Source organism: Rhinolophus ferrumequinum, chromosome 16 (assembly GCF_004115265.2).
Source record: "Rhinolophus ferrumequinum isolate MPI-CBG mRhiFer1 chromosome 16, mRhiFer1_v1.p, whole genome shotgun sequence".
In the NCBI taxonomy this organism is placed as follows: domain Eukaryota; kingdom Metazoa; phylum Chordata; class Mammalia; order Chiroptera; family Rhinolophidae; genus Rhinolophus; species Rhinolophus ferrumequinum.
In genome coordinates, this window is record NC_046299.1 from 51,751,733 (window position 1) to 51,769,506 (window position 17,774).

Consider the following 17,774-nt stretch of genomic DNA (forward strand, 5'->3'; position numbering starts at 1 on the left):
TCTTAAACTGTGCATCTGGTAGATTGCTTGTCTCCATTTTGTTTGGTTCTGTTTCTGGAGTTTTGTCCTGTTCTTTCATTTGGAACATGTTTTTTAAATCTCCTCATTTTGGAGGCCTCCCTGTGTTTGTTTTTATATATTAGGTAGATCTGCTATGTCTCCCAGTGTTGGCAGAGTGGCCTTATGTAGTAGGTGTCCTGTGGGGCCCATTGGCAGAGTCTAGTCTCACTTTTCACCTGAGCTGAGTGCTCCAGGTGGCGTTTGTGAACCTTTGAGAGATTTTAGAAAAGTCCTCAGCACAGGCTGAGGCTGTCCACTTGTGAGGAACAGCCAGTGGAAGAGGTTCCGGCAGTGCACAAGTTGGATGGGGCGGGGTCTCAGAGAATCACGAGTGTGGGATGAGAGCAGTATTATCCAGGTTAATGAAAACTCAGATTTGTTGCTCACCTGTGTGTGCAGGCTGTGTGAGGGGAGACTTCATCAAAGGAACAATGGTGCCTCTCAGAGAAAGCTGCCCATCCAGCCCTCACCCCGAGGTCAGACAATTCGGTTCTTTCTCATATGTCCCTGGAGCTTTTCAAGCTGCTATCTCTTAGCTGGAGCTTGGCGTGAGTGTTTGTGATAGAGTGAGACTGCGTGTGGGCTCTTTAAGGGGACTCCTGCAGCTCCAGCAGCCTTCCACTTCACCCAGATGAGTCCCCGCTGATTTTCACAGCCAGCTGTTGTGGAGACTCCTCTTTCCAGCACTGGTGCTCCAGACTGGGGAGCCTGGTGTGTGGCTAAGACTCCTCGTTCCTCAGGGAGGATCTCTGTAGCTGAGATATTCCTCCTGATTCTTAACTGCCACACGTGGGTGTGGGACCAGCCCATTTGGTATCTCCACCCCTCCTACCAGTCTCAAGATGGCTTCTTTATATCCTTAGTTATAAGTATTCTGTTAAGCTAGTCTTCAGATGGTTCTCAAGGGTGGTTTTTCTGTAATTTAGTTGTAATTTTGATGTCGTCATGGGAAAAAGTGAGCACAGCATTTATCTTCCCTGACATCTTCACCAGAAGTCTCAACAATATATTTAATGTATTTAAAATATTTATCATTTATACATGTAATCCTATAAAATTATTATATTTTTAACATTTTTATAATACAAAGTCTTTGAAATGGTGTCTATTTTGCCTTTATAACACAGTTCAGTCACTAAATTGACAATGGTCAAAATGACGTGTCGTTCCACAGGGAAAAAAATTGGTTTAGAGAAAAATATTTTGCACTGCTTCCATTTTTAAATTAAATTCAATTCTATAGTCACTCTAGCCACATTGTATGTTCTTCATTGGCTACATATGACTTGTTACATTTAAAGTAGAATTAAATAAAATTTGAAATACAGGTCTTCAGTTGCACTGGCCATATTTTAAATGATCAATAGCCAGGTTTAGAGCAGATATATATGCTAATTATTACTTGACTGTTTATTCCTCTATCATTGAATATTTACATTGTCCCCAAGTTTTCAATAACATAAATAGTATACTGATAACATTCATGAATGTATATTTTCCCATATTTTGGGTTTTTCTGAAGGTAAACTCTCAGAAGTAGAATTATTGGGTCAAAGAATATGAATTTGTTTATGGTTCCTCGTGTATATTTTCAAATTATTTTTTGAAAAAGTGTCAATTGTACTCCCACCAGCAGTATTAATATATTAATTTCACCAAACTTCATCATTGAGTACAACTGTGTTGTTTCTTGAATTGCTATAGAGGAATGTTTGCCTATATATTTATTTGTGTGTTTCCCTTTTTTAATGGAATGCTTTTTCATGTTCTTGGCTCATTTTTCTATTGGTATCCTAATATTTGTTTATTTTAAATCTATTTTTAAAGTTCTTGTAGACTAAAGATATTAACCCTTTGTTATATTTATTGTAGACATTCTCTGGATTTTGTTTGCTTTCCTTGCCCTCATGGGATTGGAAGACAACCAACTGAAGGTTTTTTTCTACAGCAAGTCTTTAGATAATCTTCCCTCTCTAGGCTTGAAAGTCATTCCCACTCCAGAAGTTTGATATTTACTTCTGTTTTATTACAGATTGTCTATGTTTTTAAAAAAGAAAAAAAAAACTCTTTAATCAAACTGGAATTTATGTGGTTCTGTATTCTTGAGAAAAGAAACCAAATTACAAGTTCTTAACCTTCAGTCAAATCCAGTGCTTACCCATTATTTATAGATGAGCCTCAAGGGATTGCTGTCCCACTCCGACTGCCAATGCATGTAAAATTTTATGCATGTGTGTATGTAGACAGACCAAATAGGTTAAAATCCACTGATCTGAATGTTTCAAGATAATATGACTATTTCTACCCTGTTATCTTCTGATCAGAATATTTTCCTATATGAAAAGATGTCTGTCTTTTTTTTCTATATCACTATGAATTCACAATTGATCATTATAAGGCATGGTCACTCTATGTAGCTTTATTTATTTTTGAATCAATATTCTTATACTTCCACGATTATAAATACCTAAAATTTCCATAGGTGTGTACACACACATGCAGACACACACTTGTGCACACATGCATGCACCTATTATTACTCAGATCATTTTTTTTTTTACCAAAAACCATTTATTTCCAAACTAATTTATTATTTCTCAAAGGCCAAAACTTTGTGAGCCCTGGCCTCATAATTGTTAATGGAAATAATAAAAAAAAGTTTGTGCTCTGAGGTAAGGACAATTAAAAAGAACCCCAAATGATCACCTTGAATTAAGGTAAACACTGGTAAAGAGCAAAAGAGCAATTCCATTCCTATTCTTTCAGTATATTAAACAGCTTAATTTCTTGCGTTCACCTGTGTTTAAACTCCCCTGAGAAATCCTTAGAGTGGTTGAATGACAAATCTATGAATTTCAGATTTAGCATGAAGTCTGGCTCTGTTTAAATGATTCTTTGGGTTCTGCCATAGTCTTTGGCCCTCCCTCCTATTCTTGCCTTTTTGTTTTGTTTTCCATTTTAAGAGATAAAATTGTCTCGATTCTCTCGCAGTTTGATTGTTATTCAACCTCTAAGTGTTAGAATTCACTTTGCTTAGTTGCTTGTAGGGACAAAGAGTAGCAGGATTAATATGTAGACTGAAATCCCTAATTTTTTTTCTTTTTTTTTTTTTTTAAATATTACTCCATTATCTTTTTTTTTTTTTTTTTTTTTTTTAAGATTTTATTGGGGAAGGGGAACAGGACTTTATTGGGCAATAGTGTGTACTTCCAGGACTTTTTTCCAAGTCTAGTTGTTGTCCTTTCAATCTTAGTTGTGGAGGGTGCCATTCAGCTTCAAGTTGTCCTTTCAGTCTTAGTTGTGGAGGGCGCAGCTCAGCTCCAGGCCCAGATCCAGTTGCCGTTGCTAGTTGCAGGGAGTCGAAGAGTCAAAACCAACAACCTGTGGTTGAGAGCCCACTGGCCCATGTGGGAATCGAACCAGCAGTCTTCGGAGTTAGGAGCACGGAGCTCCAACCGCCTGAGCCACTGGGCCGGCCCTGAAATCCCTAATTTTAAAAATCACAAGATTTTTTTGATTATGTAGAGTATTTTTTTTAAACCATAGACATATAAACTATTGGCCTGTTTTTATATTGCAAACCTGACACTTGAAAAAAAAATTTTTTATAATGGTACTGTTTTTATTTTTAGTGATACTACAGTCTGGAACATGTGGCCTAGCAAAGGATATAAATCTAGGAAGAAAAATTATGGTTGGCATCAATTTTAAGTCTTTGCACTCTAACAGAGCACAAATCCTAAATTGTTTAAATACTAAATATTTACTTAAAGAAAAACAAGAGACCATTCAAAAATGGAATTAATTTAAATTGTGAATTTGCCTCATTTAAAAGCTTATTGTTTTTTTGTATATTCTTTATGAAATGTACAAAATGGAAGTTATACTATCCACATCACAATACTCTTGTGTTGCATTTTAAAGTAAAACACACATACAACATGCACACATTTGGAATGGGGCCAGATTTGGACTCCAGGGGCATACTGTTCTGCACCGTAAATTACAATCAGATGTATTTTAGCACAGATCAAATTTTCAGTCTGAAGTTGGTGAGAAGCCTAATTATTTGACCAGGTTACTATTTATGTAGACCATTCTATGGCTGTCTGTGGTTAATCCACAGCTGGCAGAATGCTAGCTCTGGGAGGTTTTTATTTCATGCTGGAACAGTTCGGGAAGAAATGGGGGTGGAGGGGTGCTTTAAACTCGCCTCATTAAATGAAAGACTAAAAAGCAAATACATACTATTACTATGGAGACAAGATGCTATATAAACCGTTCATTTTAATTCTCCAAGTGACGGAAATAGCAAAGGAAGCAGCTTGGGTGCTCATAGTTTGCAAGTGACATGGTAGTTGGTTAAGATGAAAACATTTAAAAAATAATGTTACCTAAGACAAAGACTTGTTACCTTTTAGAACAATTGAATATTGGTAAAAATTAATGAATTGGAATTTTTAAGAGATGATAAAATATTATTGTGATAGGGAAAAAAATTTATTAGAATTTTATTAACTATATTTTAATATAATAAGAGACCAGTGTAGTGTAAAATTCTTTGTTAATATTTCAGAACTTATAAGGGCAATAAACCTTCAAAGATGAATCCCAGTACACGTGACTCCTGCCACAAAATTGATTTTTTAGTGTTCTTTTAATATGCAATTTGAAAATTGAAAGTAATAGAAAACTATCTTTTTTTTTTCTGTTTAAACTTTCTAAAGTTTGCATGATGGAATTGTTTAGTCCCTTAGTCGAATGTGAATATTTCAATAGCTTTTTTGTAACTTTTAAAAGAAGTTTCCTTTCCATTTTTAAGGTTACTCTTTCCTTTATAAACTAGCTCTTCTCCCCTTCTGGATCCCATTGCCCTCATTTCCTCTGGTTCCTTGCTCTAATTATCCACTTTTTCTTGCTTCTTCATTCTTCTGTTTCTCCACTGGACCCTATTCGTTGTAGAGCAAAAGTGCTCAAACTTTCTTTTGTTGTTTTTTTTAAAAACAACTCTCCCGCTCCCTTTCCCCCGCTAAAAATATCTTTCTGCTCTTTTCTTCTCTATTGTCTACTCAAGCTAGGAGCATTATCTCTGGACTCTTGAATCCAACCAGTTTCTATCACATATAAGCTGTATGGCCTGTGGTACATTTCTTAACTTTCCTATCTTCTTTATTCATAAAATGAGGATAATAATAGTATCCACCTCATAGATTTCATATAAGGAAAAAAATAATAACTGAGCTAATATACATAACGTAAAGCTTTTAGTATAGTACCTGGAACTCAAGAATTACTCAGTAAATTTCGGATGATTTTATTATTCACCGATAAAGCTCCCAAAATAATTTAGAATCCTTGCCTTTACTTTCTCACCATTCTTTCTTTAGTAATTATTTCTTTTTTACCTTCACACCATAAGGACTTTCTTCTAATCACCAAACCCTGTGGCTTTTGCTCAGTCCTTTCTTTCTCTACCCCTGAATAGCACTGGGTACCCTTAAGTATCTTCTTGAAATTTCCCGTTGGATTTCTCTTTCATCCCTTCTACTTCTCATTTGTTTTCCTCTTGTTCTCTCCTTTACTTGTTTTCCTTTCCTCTATCCCCTAAGTTTTGTTCTTCTTTGTTCTATCCTTTGCCCTCTTGTTTTTCTACATTCTTTTCCCTGGTAATTACAACCCCTCTTTTACTATTATCTTCGTCCTTGACCTTTCTTCTGAGTCCAACTTTCTGATATATATTAGGGGGTCCTTTAACACCTAAAATATAGAATTAGATTGGTGCAAAAGTGATTGAGGTTTAAAAGGTTAAGAATAATTGCAAAAACCACAATTACTTTTGCACCAACCTAATATAACCACAACTAAGCAGTCTCTATTTCCATCTAAGCCAGGTCTTATTCTGGACTTTTCTGTTTCTATTAGTGGTAGAACCAGATTGAAAAATCTCATTCATCTTCTGACTCTTTTCTCCTTTGTCTCCCACATCTTAAACAATTGCTAAGTCCAAAATGTAATACTCCCAGTATGATTTCCTGTTACAGAGCCAAATGCATGCTTTTATCGACTGTAGCTGTCCAGATAAACGTTCGTTTACTTTTTCTTGCTAACTTGTTATTCCTTTCTTTCAAGGAAAACTTCATTATCCATCATCCATTTCCACCCCACCTAATAGACTCCCAACCTGCCACTCAAGGCCCCGGTGTGTTAACTCAGCTGGCCTGTCCGACTTTCTTGTCTATTGCCCTTTATGTGTCGCTTCACTCACTTGTGCACCATTTAAACCAATTTCCTGATGAGCATCCATGTCTTTGCTTGTGCTTTCTTTCATCTAGGAAGCACAAATAATTTTAAAAGACTTACTAATGTTTAAGATATAGATAAATAGCATTTTAAAATGTAGTTTTTCCGGATATGAAATTTTAATTAAAATATTTTTTATTTCATTGCCGAATTATTTTCTCCTTATTTGAAAATTCTAATTCAGATTCTTCCTTAAAAATTCAGTTAGATATTCCATAAGGTAACAAACTATGATTTTGGTTTTTAAATCATTTTATTTTTTAATAAATACCATATCATTTACAAGAATACAAAGTGTTTCTAAGAAGCGAGAAGTATCCAATCTGCCTTCATTACTATTTCTCTCATATAGATGCAATTACTGTCTTGAATGAGACCTTTCAAATATTTTTTCTTATGTAGATTTCCAGAATTCTTTCAATATTGAGTATACAAATCTAATATGAAATAAATGATGTGTTATATGTAATGTGAAATAAATAATGTGTTACACTTTGACATAATGGCACATATCAAACATATAGTACTCATATGATAAACTTTTCTCCTAATCAAATGCTGCTATTTTCTGCCTTACATTTTATAACTATATTTTAAAGTTTGTATTATATGAATACATATTGTATTATATATACTGTATGGATTTCTTTTATTCTCAGGTACTCAGGGGAGATTGCATTTCTAATTTTCCCTCCCTTTTTTCTTTATCCAGGGCTTTTTTCTTACAGTTTCACCAGAGTCAGTGTTAAAAGTGGCTCACCATGCTTCTGAGAAGAACAGAATTTTCACTTTAAATCTGTCTGCACCATTTATTAGTCAGTTCTACAAGGAACCATTGATGAAAGTTATGCCTTATGTTGACATACTTTTTGGAAATGAGACGGTGAGTTGCTCTGTTTTTTTCTTTTAAGTACCTTGATTTTTTTTTTTGGTGTCTGGTTTGTGAATAAGTTTAGAAATATATAAATGAAAAACAAAATATTTGCATAAATATGTTTGAGTAGTATACAACAAAACTGCCTCAGTTTGGGTCACTCTAATTCAGTATTTTCAGTATTTTCTTCAGTATATGCTAATTTCTTACATAGTAAAAACTTGTTTTTTTAAAGGGTTAGGATATTGAGGTTTATAATTTACCTATAGTAAAATTCACTTTTTACCATACATTTCTATGAGCTTTTGCAAATGCGTAACACCTGACATATAACCACGACCACAATCAAGATGAAAACTACTCTCATCCCCTTTTTCAGTCAACTCTTCCCTTCACCCTAAGCCCTTGACATCAACTGATTTATTTTCTGACCAGTAAAATAATGTTTTCCTCTGAAATTTTCATGGACTAAGGTAAGAGACATCTAGTCTAAAATAAATGTTTTATGAAATTAAGTAGTATTTAAAAATGTGAGTCTAATTTAATAAATTATGAATGAATGTTGGTATATTGTAATTTATATTAAATTTATTAATAGTAACATTTTTGCTATTTGTATATTTGACAGTAATGAATGGAATTTTATTTGAATTTTTGCAGCTTTTTCTTTTTATCAAGAATAAACTTTCATTCTACATGAGTGGAAAATACTTTTTTTTTGCTGATTTAGTATTTATAGCTTCTGTTGAGTCTGTAGACTTTAAAAAATCATGAAATGAAAAAATAAGAGAGAGAGAGAGAACTTTGGCGTACCTTCAATGTGACCTGGGCAGTATTACTTAAATTTCATGAATCTCGGGTCTTTATGTGTAAAGAGAAGGTGTTCTATCAATTATCCCAGAAGTCTATTCTGATTCTAATTCTGTGGTTCTTACATAGTTTGATCATATTCACATGATCATTTTTTGTATCTGAATTAGGTAACTGTGTTGTCTGCCTAGAATAACATAATATTTGACCTGGAAATAATTTATGAGATCAGCTTGGGTGATTTGTAGTAATAATATGGTGTGAATATCTTCAAAGTCACTAACTAGTTGAAGGAAATGCTATATTTTTTATGATTCGTAAACTGTCCTACTGGCAAGAAATAGTGATAAAACCCTAGGACTCCTAGGTATTTGCTGGAAGTCTTATTTGACTAAAATCTACATTTTAGATTTTCCTTATTGCCAGTTTTGTTTTCTAAAGGGTAAAGGAAATAACTAGAAAACGTACCCTACTCTATCCCTTTAAATTACATGAAAGAATTGATCTTCAGTATGGAGTCTGAGAATCCTTGTTAAAAATTGATACTGGAACTCAGAGTTCTTCATAGAAATGGCAATACTTAAATATATGCTCTAGCCTTCAAAAAGACAAACTGTAAAACTTTTTAAAAAGATAAATATGGTTCCAAAGAATGAAACTTTGGATGTAAAGAGAACGTGAGAGGATTGAATACCATCAAAAATTCAATTCTGACTTAATAATCTCAAATGACCCTAATTAGGAAGAAAAATGGGGAGGAGCCTTAGAAAACATTGCAGAGCTCACAGAAATTGCTTTAGTAAGAGCTCACATTTGTAAAACACATGTAACAAAGATGAGAAGCATTTACAGAACCAGGGAACAATGCTAAAAGTTTGGCAGAGACATAGAAGAACAAAAGAATAGAGGCCCCAAAATGATTAGGTTTGCAGAAAATGCTGATGATATCAAAATGGTCTTCACTTAAAACAAAAGACTCCAAATGCCCAAGCAACAACAGAAAAAGTAGTTGGACTTCATCAAAATTAAAACTTTTGTGCATCAGAGGACACTATCAAGAAAGTGAAAAAGATAACAAATAGAATGGGAGAAAATATAATATCCAGAATATATATCTCAACAAGAAAACAATCAACCCAATTCAAAAATGGTCAAAGAACTTAAGGAAACATTTCTCCAGAGAAGATATACAAATGGCCAGTAAGCACATGAAAAGATGGTCACCCATCACTAATCATTAGAGAAATACATATGAAAACCAAAATGAGTACCACTTGGCACCCATTAGGATGGCTGTTATCAAAAAAAAACAAATGTTGGCAAGGATGTGGAGAAATTAGAACCCTTGTGCATTGATGGTGGAAATTGAAATGCTACAGCTGCTCTGGAAAACAATTTGGTGGTTCCTCAAAAAGTTTAACATAGAATTATTACCACATGATTCAGCAAGTCCACTTCTACGTACATACCCGAAAAACCGGAAAGCAGGGATTCATATACTTGTACACCAATGTTAATTATTAGCAGGATTATTCACAATTGCCAAAAGTTGGAAACAAACCAAATATTGATCCTCCACAGATGAATAAATAAACAAAATTTGGTATATATGAGTGACCTTTCAACAACCCAGGTTTGAACTGCGCAGGTCCAGTTATATGCAGATTTTTTTCAATAAATATGTACAGTACTATAAATGTATTTTGTCTTTTTTATGATTTTCTTAATAACTTTTATTCTCCAGCTTCCTTTATTTAAGAATGCAACATATAATACCTATAACATACAAAATATGTGTTAATCGACTGTTTATGTTATTGGAAAAGCTTCTGGTCAACAGTAGGCTATTAGTAGTTAAGTTTTGGGGGAATCAAAACTTACATATGGGTTTTCAACTGCGTGGGGGGTTGGTGCCCCTAACCCCCATGTTGTTCAAGAATCAGTTGTACATACAACAGAATGTGTTATTCAGCCTTAAAAAGGAATGAAATTATGACACATGATGCACCATGAATGAACCTTGAAAACATTATGTTAAGTGAAATAAGCCATACACAGACAACTACTGGATTTTGCTATAAGGAGTCCACTTATATGAGGAACCTAGAATAGTCAAATTCATAGAGACAAACAATAGAATAGTGGTTACCCGGCACTGCGGGAAAGAGCGAATTGGGAGTTATTACTAATGGGTACAAAGTTTCTTTCTATTTGGGGTGACAAAAAAGTTCTGGAAATGGATAATGGTGATGGTAGCACAATGTTGTGAATGTACTCAATGTCACTGAATTGAACACTTAAAATGGTTCAAATGGCAACATTTTATCTTATATATATTACCACATTTTTAAAAAAGATTGATTCTACAAACCAGTAAAGTTTCGCTAGAGTTTAGTATAGATTATTAAAGAAATCAGTTTTCCCTACTTAGCATAGGAAGTGTTAAATTATAAGGTACAAGTCATGTCATGTTTTACTTTTTTGGTGATTACTATTCATTTGAATTCATTTCAACAAATATATAGTACCTATTATGGCAGACTAATAAACACGGGATGTACCATATATTTGAGGCAATCTGTCATAATATACAGAATAATAAATATTGGATACAGGGCTATTAGATATATTTGGTATTTTGTTGGACCAGTTTCAAAAAACCTGCTGATAAATAGATTTCTAGTGATATGGCTCAGTGTTTACCCTGAGCTTTGCTCAAGTAAACGATCATTGATTCAGATAAAACTGTATTTATACATAATACAAATGCAGAGACTGTAAATAATGCAATGAATAAGTTGAATCTCAAAATGAGACTTAAAAATGTTAACAGACTGGAAATATCAGTTGAACTATGAAATTTAATAAGAATAAATAAAAATGTTACCATATTTGATTATAAGAAGCAAGGGTGGTATTGTGAGTTTTATCTCTTTAATCTCATCTCATTGTTCTCCTTGAATAGTCTAGTAATAATAAACTGTCTTCAGTTCTCCAGGGGGGAAAAAAGGACAGTTTATTTAAAAAATACAATGAAGTATTAATATAAAATATATTTCTTATGGAATACATATAGGGTTGTATTTCTATATGTGTTCGACACACACGACCTCCCCTCCATCCCCGCCAAAAAACCCAATCAAATCTTCTGTGCTTTGTATAAATTTTCAGAATATCACCACTTAGTTTAAACCAAACATAGTTGGCTCTTATTTTCTTCCTGATTTTTAGAGGGTCCTTTTTTTTTAGAGGGTCATACACTGTTAATGATGCTTTAAACCTTTTTTGATAATCTTAATATTAAGAAAAAATGCTTTGTCCACCAACACTGTTTCTTTACAGTACTCCCTGTGAGATAAGAAATAAATGAAGTAAGCCTTATGGTTACCCTAGCTTACGCCTGGAGAGATTTTCCAGGCCACAGCACATAGAGGGGAACCTTCTTGGCAGTCTCTTTTGAATTGAGGACCTAGAGCTGGAAGTTCGGGAAATGTAACAGCTAGACAGCCAAAGTTTGCAAGTCAGAGTACCAGAGAGGAAAGAGCTGCATAGAGAGAGAACATAGGAGATTTGCAGAGAATCCCACTCAAGTCTTTAGCTGAGAACTGATCAGAACATATTTTGAGGAAACTAATGAAGGCTGGGGAAAGAAAGAAAGAACCACTTGAAAAGATTAGAGGGAATAATCCTCAGAGTACACGTAGGGCCTGGAACCATTCTTGTTCCACTAGCCAGAGTGAATAACCTCATAATTCATGGGGCTTCAGATAGAATACTCAAAATGCTCAAGGGGTAAAATTAGTTTGCAGTAGAAGCTACTGTAGTCCCCCCAACAATATTATTCTAATATAATTGGCTTCTTCTATGTAATGGGCAAATTCCTTGAAAGACATAAAGTACTAAAGCATACTCAAGAAGAACTAAAAATAGGTTTATTCAGGTTGTCTATTGAATTGAATTTTTAGTTAAAACGCTTCTCACAAAGAAAACTCAAGGGCCACATTACTTCAATGTTGAATTCTACTACACATTTAAGGAAGAAAAAATACCTGTTCTATACAATCTATCCCAGAAAATTGAAGAGGAAGAAACACTATCAAAATCAAACAAAGAATTAAAAGAAAAATCTACAGACCAATATTCCTCATAAACATAGATGCAAAAATTCTTCAGATAGTTTTAGCAAATCAAACCCAATCATACCTAAAAAGGATAATTCATCATGACAGGAATGCAGGGTTGGTTTAGCATTTAAAAACCAATCAGTGTGAGTCACCTTAGTATATTTAAAAAAGAAAAAATTATTACCTTAATAGACATAGGAAAAAAAAAAACACTTGACAAAATCCAACATCCATACAAGATAAAAACCCTTGAAATATTAGGACTAGAAGGGAACTTCTTCAACCCAATAAAAGATACCACCCAAAAATGTATAGCTAACATCATACCTGATGAAAGAATGAATACTTTCCTCTAAGATCAGGAACAAAGCAAGGATGTTTTTTCATTTCTGTTCAACATTGTACAGTGCTAATGAGGCATGAAAAACATCCAGATTAGAAAGGAAGACGTAAAACTGTCTCAAACACAGTGATAGTTTTTCTAGAAAATCCTATGAAATCTGCAAAAAGCTATTAGAATTAAAAGTGAGTTTAGCAAGGTTTTAAGATACAAGAGAAACATATAAACTAATTCTATTTCTATATATTAGCAGCAAACACTCAGAAATTGAAATTTTAAAATAAAAATATGACATACTTTGGGATAAATCTGACAAAAGATGTGCAAAACCTGTACACTGAACACTCTAAAACATTGTTGAGAAAAATTACAAAAGAACTAAATAAATGGAGAGAGTATGTTCATGGATTAAGACTCCATTGTTAAGTGTCAGTTCTCCTCAGATTGGTCTGTGGATTCAACATAATTTAATTAAAACCCCAGTAAGCTTATTAAAAGCAAACTTCATACAACTGCACAGCTATTCAAGTGTCCAAAATTAAAGAGTGAGACCATACCAAATATTGACAGGATGTGGAGCTACTAGAACTTGTCATATGTATTATAGCTGGTGAGAATGTAAAATAGTTTTCCTGTTTCTTACAAAGTTACATATACACCTACCACGTAACCTAGCTATCCCACTCCTAGATGTTTACCCAGGAGAATGAAAGCATTTATCCATATAAAGACATACACAAATGCTCATAGCAGTTTTATGTGTAATACCCAAAGTCTGGAAATAACCCAAATGTCCATCTGCTAGTGACTGGATAAACAAATTGTTACATATCCATAGAATAGGATACTACTCAACTATAAAAGAAATGAACTATTTATGTATGCACCAACATGGATGAATCTCAGAATATTTATGCTGAGTGAAAGATGAGATGCCAGATCAAAGTATATTCTGTATGATTCTATTTAAATGAAATTCTAGAAAATTCACACTAATCTATAGTGACAAAAAGCAGATCCACGGTTGCCTGGGGATGGAGTGTGCTGTGAGCCAATGATCACAGACAGACAAGAGGAAGTAATGGATGTGCTCCTTATCTTCATTGTGGATTCAACATAATTTAATGGTTTCAGGACTTCATCTATGTATCACAACTTACCTAATTATATACATTTAATTTGTGCCGTATGTGTTAGTATGTGTAAGTTATACCACATAAAGCTATTTGAAATGATTCCATTTATATAAAAAGTTTAAAATTAGGAAAAATAATCGAGTTGTCCAAATAAAAAGTTCCAAAGAATCAATGTTAAAATGAAGAAGTGCTACTTTTTAAGTTTAAAGGGTGTCCACCAAAACCATCATTTAATCTACACAGCAGTTCTGTGGCAGTTTTCTAATGGATGTTTCAACTTGACTCATAGAAAGTACTCAGTTTTTGTTAGGTGGTGTTGGTGGTGTTGGTTGTGTTATTAGGAGTGTTGATCTTATTCCTCTCTTAAGTTTTTCACTAAACTAACTTGGTTGCATAGCGTGGAGTCCCCCATTCCCATGATAAAAGACAATGAGTGGGGCCAAATAAATGAGGGATAGCTCGTGGCTGTTCTCTGGTATGCCACCTTACTTCTCTTTTTACAAAATTGCTTGTTTACCGAGAGTCAATTTATTTGTCCCTAAGCATTTTTTATGCAATTTGTCTTCATTGTCTAATTAATTATTATATAATCTGATAAAATGTGAATGTAAATAGAATGAGAATTAGTTTAGCGAATTGAGTACAAAACTCAATAACAAAGTTGCTCTTGAATTAAATGTGGACATGAAAAGTATGAAAAATTAAAGGAAGCAAAAAGCTGTAACTGTCTACACTCAGGAGTGCTTCCTGGATGCAAGTTTTTACTCTGCTTTAAAGAAACTGAAACTGGAATTCATAAAAAAAACTGAATTATGGATCTGATTCTATAAGAAAGACACAAACTAAAAGTCTTGACCCCACTTTAAATATTAGCAAATGATCTTTGTATGTTAATGAATGTTTAGACTTATCCCATAATTTAATTAAATTGCTGATTTATTACCCATTTATTGTTCCTTCAGTTTCCTCATATATAAAGTGAGGGATTTGTGTAGAAATTCTAGATGATCTCTCAAATTTTTACTTATAGCTTAAAAATATTTTTTGAAAATCAAAGATTCATTTTCTCAACATTCTTATATTCAGTAACACTAACCCATTTTATTATAAATCAGCAAAATCCTTGCTCTGCAACCTAGTAATGTAATGTCTAACATATTAAGTTTCGGTAGTTATTCTTTTTCATCATGAGTGTTACAGACTCAACTGTAGTGTCTTTCGAGCTGGATTTTTCCCATCTCTCACCCCAACTACCTCTTTTCTCTGATTTGCCCAGGGAAAAGGATATTCTTCTCTGAATAGTATCTGGAAATACTGGGTTGGACACATCCTGAAACAAACATAGAAATGTCCACAGGAATACCATTGCTGCATTAATGGGATAAAAACAAATCATTAAATGTTGTAACTTACTTTTCTTTCATTGTGGTAAAAAATACATGGCATGAAATTTACCATTTTTAAGTGTACAATTCAATGGCATTAACTGTAGTCACAATGTTATGCAATCCTTACCATTATTCGTTTCCAGAACCTCTTCCTCATCCCAAACAAGCACTGCACATATTCAACACTAACTCCCATTCCTCCCTCCACCAACTGGGTCCCTGATTAACTGCTTTCTATTGTCTGTCTCTATGAATTTGCGTATTCCAGGTACCTCATGTAAGTCGGATGATGGCAATAGTTGTGTGTTTGTGTCTGGCTTATTTCACTTAACGTGTTTTCAAGGTTCATCCATGTTGTAGCGTGTACGGGAGATTCACCTTTGTTTATCCACTCGTCTGTTGATAGATATTCAGTTTGTTTTCACTTTTTGGCTTTTGTTGATCATGTTGTTATGAACAGTGGTGTACAAGTATCTGGTTGAGTCCCTATTTTTAGGACTTTGGGATATACACCTAGAAATGGAATTGTTGGATCATATAATAATTCTGTTTAACTTTTGAGGAACACTAAATATTTTCCACAGCAGCTGCACCATTTTTCATTGTTACCAGCATTAAACAAGGGTTCCAATTTCTCTGCATCCTTAATAACACTTGTTATTTTCCTTTTTTTTTTGACAATAGCCATCCTAATGGGAGTGAAGTACCATCTCATTGTGATTTTGATTTTTGTGGTTTACTTTTAACTGAAATGTAGAAATGCATAGAGCCAAATTTATATGTCGCCTCAATTAAAATTCTTGGTAACCTGTTACATTGCATTTTGTACTTTTAAACTGTACACCTGAATTTATTGGTTGGCTTGTTAAGGTAGTTTTGAAACTACTGTAGTATATAAATTATTTAAATTGTTACATTGTATTTTTAATTTGTTTCTGACATCTTCAAAGTTTAAAACATTTCCAGTTAGGGACAACCATTTGTTATCTAGACTCAAAGGTAATCAGCTTAACAAAGGACATTCTACATTCAGGTAATTATATCCATTGAGGCCCTCTAATGCAAGCTGCTTTGTAGTCATTATCTAACAATACATGACTAAAGAACTTGATTATTCTTGGTTTTCATTTTTATTAAATTAAGAAGTTTTTTTGAATAGCCATCGTCTTGCAAATGGTTTTTGCAAATGGCTCTTAAGAGTAATACCTTTCAAGGCTCCGTAATCACTAGATAATCACCCTGCCAGGATTAAGTACACTCAACTTTGCCTCAGGATGCTTAACTTTCAAATAAGGTCAATTACCTCATGATAATAACTGCTTTGTCAAGAGCTATCACTTAATTCTACAGTGAAACGTCACATCACCAATACAATGCACTTTAAAATAATTTAAATAATAAAATGCCCCTTGAAAATTGGGCAGAAGGATTCAGTTTAATTAATTTTTACAAATTAAGAATGATACGTTTGGGATAAACCCCCTCATAGACCTCGTATTTTGAATCTTACAGGTGATTTCTATTTATAAAGATTATATGTTGCATTGTATCATCAGTTGTTTTGCTGACAGTATTCCCACATTGTACATCTTCTTTCAGGAAATCGATTTTAAACCTATTGATCCTACAGAGGATTCAGTATATTAAAAATCCCTAGTACAGGAAAATTGAAATTAACTGTTTCCTTCCTGAATGATGATTTAACTTTTAAAAACACTTATTTTATCAATGAATGAATTACAAAACAGTGAACAAAATTCTGCAGTTTGTTGTTGTGGTTGTTTTTGTTGTTGTTGAGTAACTCTTCAATCATTAGGAGAGTGACATACAGCCAAAAACAGGATGCTACCTGACCCAACGGGACATTTTGAGAAAAAAAAACAAAAAATTGGCTTTAGGTATTTGAATGCATGTTTTCTAAACCTGAATAATGACTATATCTCCTTAGAAATAAATGTTACGGATACCAGGACCGGAAAGAACCCAAGCGGCACTCAGAGAGTTAGGAGAGTCAGCTTTATTACGCGGGCGGGCTCAGCAGGATCTTTCCCAAAAAGTGAGCCCTTAGCAAGGTTTTGAGCAGGTTTTTATGGGTTGGGGACTTCCTTGAGTTGGGGAAGGGGTAGGTGTCCTCTGGTGATTGGCTTGGGGTGTGACTTCGAGGGAGCTATGAGGAAGTGGGCTGGGGCTTAGGCTGGGGACTTCTCTTCCCTCTCCAGCCATTTTAGGTCAGTTTCTCCATCATAAACGCTAATCATCTTTTTTACCAAATCAGGTGGAATAGGTTAGCTTTTTCTTCTTTTACATATTTTTCTGGGAAAGGAGAGACTTTATTGACCATTTTACTCTTTCCATTAGTCATTGATTCTTTTTTAAATGACAGTATAAAAATTAATAATTTGAAAACAGCAATAGTGCCTCTAATTGTAAATAACTTGATAAATTCTGTCTTATCTGAAGTATTGTGTCAGTTTCTATATATAAGTAAAATGGAAGTCATTTGCTATTTCAATATGAAAATTTGTATAAATCTTTAAATTATGTGTGCCCAATATGGATAAGTGCTACAGACATATGTATCTTCATTCCGATATTCTCTCTTTGGTTAGGAGTTTTTCTGTTCTTTGTAAAGGTATTATTTTTTATTTTTTGGAAACTCTTTCTCAAGTTTGTGCATATTATATCCTAAGAAAATTCCTTTTTGAATTTTTACATCTTTTTGTCAATCTAATTCCTTCAAAT

General features: G+C 33.8%; 1 protein-coding gene across 3 annotated transcripts in view; it reads left to right on the forward strand.

Annotated features, from left to right (window-relative positions):
• ADK (adenosine kinase) overlaps window positions 1–17,774 on the forward strand; it is a 449,806-nt gene that overhangs the window by 302,526 nt on the left and 129,506 nt on the right. For all 3 annotated transcript variants that reach the window (XM_033130725.1, XM_033130726.1, XM_033130727.1), the window contains exon 7: window positions 7,073–7,243. In XM_033130725.1, the coding sequence (XP_032986616.1) occupies window positions 7,073–7,243 (171 nt within the window). The remainder of the gene's footprint in view (window positions 1–7,072; window positions 7,244–17,774) is intronic.